This window comes from Cyprinodon tularosa, unplaced genomic scaffold (assembly GCF_016077235.1).
Source record: "Cyprinodon tularosa strain WSP-4 unplaced genomic scaffold, ASM1607723v1 ctg985, whole genome shotgun sequence".
Lineage (NCBI taxonomy): Eukaryota > Metazoa > Chordata > Actinopteri > Cyprinodontiformes > Cyprinodontidae > Cyprinodon > Cyprinodon tularosa.
In genome coordinates, this window is record NW_024039768.1 from 9,267 (window position 1) to 16,657 (window position 7,391).

At 46.9% G+C, this 7,391-nt stretch overlaps 1 protein-coding gene across 1 annotated transcript; it reads left to right on the forward strand.

The window, feature by feature from the left end:
• The first annotated feature begins 656 nt into the window (after positions 1-656).
• On the forward strand, positions 657-4,364 carry LOC119777172 (adhesive plaque matrix protein-like). Its single transcript, XM_038275972.1, has one exon. It carries the CDS (start codon positions 657-659, stop codon positions 4,362-4,364), a length of 3,708 nt encoding a protein of 1,235 aa, XP_038131900.1.
• The last annotated feature ends 3,027 nt before the right edge of the window (positions 4,365-7,391 follow it).

The following is a 7,391-nucleotide window of genomic DNA, read 5'->3' on the forward strand; positions in this document are numbered from 1 at the left end:
AGTGACATGCGCTGACGTGGGGGGCGCTATTACATCCTCAATTTGGAATAGAAATATACGTCTCCTCCCGTTGGAATCATTTTCATTGATGCATTAAAAAATTTATTACTGTTGCAAATATTCATGAGATTTATACTGGGGCACAGCTCATTTATACTGGGGCACAGCTCATTTATACTGGGGCACGTCCCGCAGTAAATGGGGTCTGGCGACGCCGATGCATGGAAACAAAGTCCAGTGGATTGTTTTTTTTTTTTACTTTTTTTGGAATTTCATTTCATCTCATCTGTCCAAGTCGTGTTTCTGCTGTGAGCCAAAACATAACAACATAAAGTCTTTTGATTGAGTCTGCAGCTTCAACCCAACTTTGATCCACCTGAATATGTTGTGGTTCTGTCTAAAAACGTTCCTCCAACGTAACCTGAAAGCAGCCGACGGATCAGCCTGGATCCAGATGAGGTGTGGCGGAACTGAGCCGGGCTATTTCAGGCTGCAGAGGACAGATTGAATTAAAGCCGGATTAATCCCTGCAGAATTTGTGTCATTCCTCCAAGCAACTCTAATCCAAATCAAATTATCTAACTGGTCTGCTGCTCCTGCCACCATCATCACCCTCATCATCATGGAGCACGACACAAAGAATTTGCTGTGCCCCTATGTTCCCTGCTGTTCCTGATGTGGAAAACCCACCAACGTTCCCTGCTGTTCCTGATGTGGAAGACCCACCAACGTTCCCTGCTGTTCCTGATGTGGAAGACCCACCAACGTTCCCTGCTGTTCCTGATGTGGAAGACCCACCAACGTTCCCTGCTGTTCCTGATGAGGAAAACCGACCAATGTTCCCTGCTGTTCCTGATGGGGAAAACCCACCAATGTTCCCTGCTGTTCCTGATGTGGAAGACCCACCAACGTTCCCTGCTGTTCCTGATGTGGAAGACCCACCAACGTTCCCTGCTGTTCCTGATGTGGAAGACCCACCAACGTTCCCTGCTGTTCCTGATGAGGAAAACCCACCAATGTTCCCTGCTGTTCCTGATGTGGAAGACCCACCAACGTTCCCTGCTGTTCCTGATGAGGAAAACCGACCAATGTTCCCTGCTGTTCCTGATGGGGAAAACCCACCAATGTTCCCTGCTGTTCCTGATGTGGAAGACCCACCAATATTCCCTGCTGTTCCTGATGTGGAAAACCCACCGACGTTCCCTGCTGTTCCTGATGAGGAAAACCCACCGACGTTCCCTGCTGTTCCTGATGAGGAAAACCCACCGACGTTCCCTGCTGTTCCTGATGTGGAAAACCCACCAACGTTCCCTGCTGTTCCTGATGTGGAAAACCCACCAACGTTCCCTCCTGTTCCTGATGTGGAAAACCCACCAACGTTCCCTGCTGTTCCTGTTGTGCAAATCCCACCAATGTTCCCTGCTGTTCCTGATGTGGAAAACCCACCAATATTCCCTGCTGTTCCTGATGTGGAAAACCCACCAACGTTCCCTGCTGTTCCTGATGTGGAAAACCCACCGACGTTCCCTGCTGTTCCTGATGTGGAAAACCCACCGACGTTCCCTGCTGTTCCTGATGTGGAAAACCCACCAACGTTCCCTGCTGTTCCTGATGTGGAAAACCCACCGACATTCCCTGCTGTTCCTGATGAGGAAAACCCACCGAAGTTCCCTGCTGTTCCTGATGTGGAAAACCCACCGACATTCCCTGCTGTTCCTGATGTGGAAAACCCACCAACGTTCCCTGCTGTTCCTGATGTGGAAAACCCACCAATGTTCCCTGCTGTTCCTGATGTGGAAAACCCACCAATGTTCCCTGCTGTTCCTGATGTGGAAAACCCACCAACGTTCCCTGCTGTTCCTGATGTGGAAAACCCACCAATGTTCCCTGCTGTTCCTGATGTGGAAAACCCACCAACGTTCCCTGCTGTTCCTGATGAGGAAAACCCACCAATGTTCCCTGCTGTTCCTGATGTGGAAAATCCACCAACATTCCCTGCTGTTCCTGATGTGGAAAACCCACCAACGTTCCCTGCTGTTCCTGATGAGGAAAACCCACCGACGTTCTCTGCTGTTCCTGATGTGGAAAACCCACCAACGTTCCCTGCTGTTCCTGATGTGGAAAATCCACCAACATTCCCTGCTGTTCCTGATGTGGAAAACCCACCAACGTTCCTTGCTGTTCCTGATGTGGAAAACCCACAAATATTCCCTGCTGTTCCTGATGTGGAAAACCCACCGACGTTCCCTGCTGTTCCTGATGAGGAAAACCCACCGACGTTCCCTGCTGTTCCTGATGAGGAAAACCCACCGACGTTCCCTGCTGTTCCTGATGTGGAAAACCCACCGACGTTCCCTGCTGTTCCTGATGTGGAAAACCCACCAACGTTCCCTCCTGTTCCTGATGTGGAAAACCCACCAACGTTCCCTGCTGTTCCTGATGTGGAAAACCCACCAACGTTCCCTGCTGTTCCTGATGTGGAAAACCCACCAACGTTCCCTGCTGTTCCTGATGTGGAAAACCCACAAATATTCCCTGCTGTTCCTGATGTGGAAAACCCACCGACGTTCCCTGCTGTTCCTGATGAGGAAAACCCACCGACGTTCCCTGCTGTTCCTGATGAGGAAAACCCACCGACATTCCCTGCTGTTCCTGATGTGGAAAACCCACCGGCGTTCCCTGCTGTTCCTGATGTGGAAAACCCACCAACGTTCCCTCCTGTTCCTGATGTGGAAAACCCACCAACGTTCCCTGCTGTTCCTGTTGTGCAAATCCCACCAATATTCCCTGCTGTTCCTGATGTGGAAAACCCACCAACGTTCCCTCCTGTTCCTGATGTGGAAAACCCACCAACATTCCCTGCTGTTCCTGATGTGGAAAACCCACCACCATTCCCTGCTGTTCCTGATGAGGAAAACCCACCGACGTTCCCTGCTGTTCCTGATGAGGAAAACCCACCGACGTTCCCTGCTGTTCCTGATGTGGAAAACCCACCGACGTTCCCTGCTGTTCCTGATGAGGAAAACCCACCAACGTTCCCTGCTGTTCCTGATGTGGAAAACCCACTGACGTTCCCTGCTGTTCCTGATGTGGAAAACCCACCAATGTTCCCTGCTGTTCCTGATGTGGAAAACCCACCAACGTTCCCTGCTGTTCCTGATGAGGAAAACCCACCAATGTTCCCTGCTGTTCCTGATGTGGAAAATCCACCAACATTCCCTGCTGTTCCTGATGTGGAAAACCCACCAACGTTCCCTGCTGTTCCTGATGAGGAAAACCCACCGACGTTCTCTGCTGTTCCTGATGTGGAAAACCCACCAACGTTCCCTGCTGTTCCTGATGTGGAAAATCCACCAACATTCCCTGCTGTTCCTGATGTGGAAAACCCACCAACGTTCCTTGCTGTTCCTGATGTGGAAAACCCACAAATATTCCCTGCTGTTCCTGATGTGGAAAACCCACCGACGTTCCCTGCTGTTCCTGATGAGGAAAACCCACCGACGTTCCCTGCTGTTCCTGATGAGGAAAACCCACCGACGTTCCCTGCTGTTCCTGATGTGGAAAACCCACCGACGTTCCCTGCTGTTCCTGATGTGGAAAACCCACCAACGTTCCCTGCTGTTCCTGATGTGGAAAACCCACCAACGTTCCCTGCTGTTCCTGATGTGGAAAACCCACCAACGTTCCCTGCTGTTCCTGATGTGGAAAACCCACAAATATTCCCTGCTGTTCCTGATGTGGAAAACCCACCGACGTTCCCTGCTGTTCCTGATGAGGAAAACCCACCGACGTTCCCTGCTGTTCCTGATGAGGAAAACCCACCGACATTCCCTGCTGTTCCTGATGTGGAAAACCCACCGGCGTTCCCTGCTGTTCCTGATGTGGAAAACCCACCAACGTTCCCTCCTGTTCCTGATGTGGAAAACCCACCAACGTTCCCTGCTGTTCCTGTTGTGCAAATCCCACCAATATTCCCTGCTGTTCCTGATGTGGAAAACCCACCAACGTTCCCTCCTGTTCCTGATGTGGAAAACCCACCAACATTCCCTGCTGTTCCTGATGTGGAAAACCCACCGACGTTCCCTGCTGTTCCTGATGAGGAAAACCCACCGACGTTCCCTGCTGTTCCTGATGAGGAAAACCCACCGACGTTCCCTGCTGTTCCTGATGTGGAAAACCCACCGATGTTCCCTGCTGTTCCTGATGAGGAAAACCCACCGACGTTCCCTGCTGTTCCTGATGTGGAAAACCCACCGACGTTCCCTGCTGTTCCTGTTGTGCAAATCCCACCAATGTTCCCTGCTGTTCCTGATGTCTCTTTGGTCTTGTTGCCTTCAGTCTCTTCCAGGGAACCGTCCCTTTAGTCCAGGTCTGTTTCATGAGCTTATTTTTAAATAATTCTGCTGAAAATCAAAGTCTTATTTAGGAAAATGTTATTCATATGGAAATGTTATCAAAATGCTTCTGAATCCGGAATTTTTCATTAAAATGTTGAAGATTCAAGGTTGGAAAGTGGTAAAAAAAATCAATGAATTTTTGTTTTTTAAGAGCCAGTCACACATTTTTTCTTGGGGACCAATGTGGGTGTTCCACCTTTTTCAGTGAGTCGGGATTGTCTTATAGGTGCATACCAACAACACGCCTGTTTCCCTGGAAACGGCTTCTTCCTATGCATTTTTCATTTGATAAAAACGTAAAAACCATTAATTTATGTTTTTTTTGTTTTTTTTTAACCCTATATTTATCTTTTCCTTCCCATTATCCTTCTGAAGAGCTTTTAAAACAAATAGTGTTTGAATGCAGCATTCAGGCTGAAATATTAGTTTCCTCCTGATAGATTAGATGATCTGCAGAAGATATTCTGTTTTAGTGAGAAAAATAATCTTACATAGATCCATATTGTTAACATATTCAGTTCAATAAATGTGATAAATCTGATTTATGCGGCTATATTCTCTACATCTGCAGGTCTGTTATGTAACCAGAGAGCGTTTTACCTGTTGATCAAACAGGTAAAACTTCCAGCTCCTCCAGGCTGAAGGAGCTCAGGTTTTCCGTTAACCTTCAGCTCTACTTGAAATGCTAATTAGAATTTGCTTAGAAATGGGTTCAGTTTCACTGCTTTCATGAAATCATAAAGATAAAAAAATGAAACGGAAATGGCTTAAAACTAGTGACATAGTAATTTTGTCGCATTAATCCCAGGAGGTTGGACCTGAACTGAAGGATGTTCTGTAACTCTGACCTGTCAGAACATGGAGGAACAGAGAAGGTCTCTGAGGAGAAACAAGCTCAAACAAGAATGGAGCCGAAGAAGAAGAAACTGAGGAGAGATCCTGAGCTTTTGATGTGATCTGATCTGCATCAAATATCAGGTTTATATTTACATGCCTGTGTTTATCAGTGGGTGTTTGAGGATTTAGTTTGGCCTAAATTCTGGGTTTATGTGCTGGGATTGGTCTGAGGAAGCCGAGCAAAGAGTGAAGAACCAATTGATGATGGAATTCCAGTTTTTACTCATTCTTGGATCATCATTCATGAGCTGGAAAAGACGATTATGTTTCCTGAAGGAAGAGGAAGTTTTATGACAACAAGCTGCCTGAGGACCAATAACTGTTTAAAGTGTATTTGAACTCTTATTATCTTCTCCTAAATAGTTCATATGCTGATCAGGGATAAATGTGCTGAACTCGGATAATTAAATCCAGACCTCAAAATGAGTTTTTCTTTGGATAACAAATAAAACATGAACATCTGTGATTTAAAGTGAGATTTAAATTTCAGCAATAAATGGGAAACATAAGGATCAGTGGCGGGTGGAGTCTCCCTGCTGCGCCCCCCCCTCAGGCGGGACATCTAGCCAGCTGCTGGGGGTCAAAGGTCCTGGTGGTTTCTCTGTACTTCAGTGAGAACCAGGGCGGCTGTGGATACCCTGTAGCTCACCACCATCAGCAGGTGAACGTAGTGCAAGATGTTTTAAAAAGCCGCCGCCGCCGCATTGATCTAAGGTAACTTTAAAATCATTCATAAAAAATCAACAGGAGAACACCATGGGAGCTAGCTTAGCATGCTATAATGAATGGAAACACTGATGATCATTCCAGATCATCTACTCTGGAACTGGACTGTCTGGTTGAACCATCAGCACAGGAGAGGGGAGTGATGCTGAGGGACATGGAGGCAGAGCCATCCAGAGCGGACCTCTGGCCTACAGAGTCAGACTCTGAGGGTGATGCTAATATGGCCGCAGTAGCCCCTCTAGAAAACACATGGCGTGTCATGATCTTACCACTGATGGCTAGTTTCTTCCACCCAGCGCTCTTTGTCACTCATCAGATCCACCTGTTCATGTTTCCTGTTTAAGCTGTCTGTTCCTAGCTATCAGTGCCGGATTATTTGCGATGTGTGTGAGTGTTTTCTGGCGAACCTGTGTGTTTAAGATTACCTGATCCTGAATAATTTCTGCCTCTCTACTTCTGAGGTTTGGCTCCCCCAGTTCTGTTCTGTTTGCCTAATCTGTTACCTGGATTCTGCCTGCTGACCTTGGATCTGTCCAATCTATCCAGCTGACGGGCCGCTGTATGCTGAGAATTTATTAAACGCTTCCCTTTTAAACCCACTGATCTCTCTGATTGAATTCTGGATAATTATTCTTATTGCCACATCGCCAGACAGGACACTGAAAAAATAAAAAAAACTATTTTATGTGGGCGTCCTAAGAATTACGCTGATTATTGGTATTGCTTTGGTATTTGGAAATGCTCCTTCAGATGTCCGTAGCTTAATGGACTGTAGAACTGTACCTTCCTGGTCAGAAGATGAAGCCACTGTAGATCTAAACATGGAGGAACGTCGTTTTTATGAAAACCCAGAGCAGAAGGGAGCAGCTGAGAGCTGGGATTTATAAAGTTAGACTTATTGATTTAATGTAGTAAACAGAGAGTAACTGGGAGTTCTGGGAGTAAACCCACTCTATGCCCTTTAGCCATAGCTCTAAAATTCTTCCTCTCTACTATTGTTTTACATCTTTCAGCTCACGTTCCTGCTGAGGTCTGTTAGTGAGCTGTTCACCATAAATCTGAGCCATTTTGAAATGTGTTCAGTTATTTTTCAGTAAACAGGAGAAGCATAAATCATAGCAGCCTACCAGTCCTTTGTGGGGAGGGGGCATCAGGACTCTTTGGTCCATCTCATTTAAACTTGTGGGAGAAAAAAGAAGGCCTGTCCATGATGCATTAAAACCAGCAAAGCTGGCTGGAGCAAAGAAAGATTTATTACTTAGTAGAACGTCTGACTCTTCATCTGAGAGTCCTCTGAGAGTCATCTGAGAGTCATCTGAGAGTCATCTGAGAGTCCTCTGAGAGTCATCTGAGAGTCCTCTGAGAGTCATC

Coding starts and splice junctions, on each gene's coding strand:
- LOC119777172 (XM_038275972.1), top strand. CDS start 657: ATGTTCCCTGCTGTTCCTGATGTGGAAAACCCACCAACGTTCCCTGCT.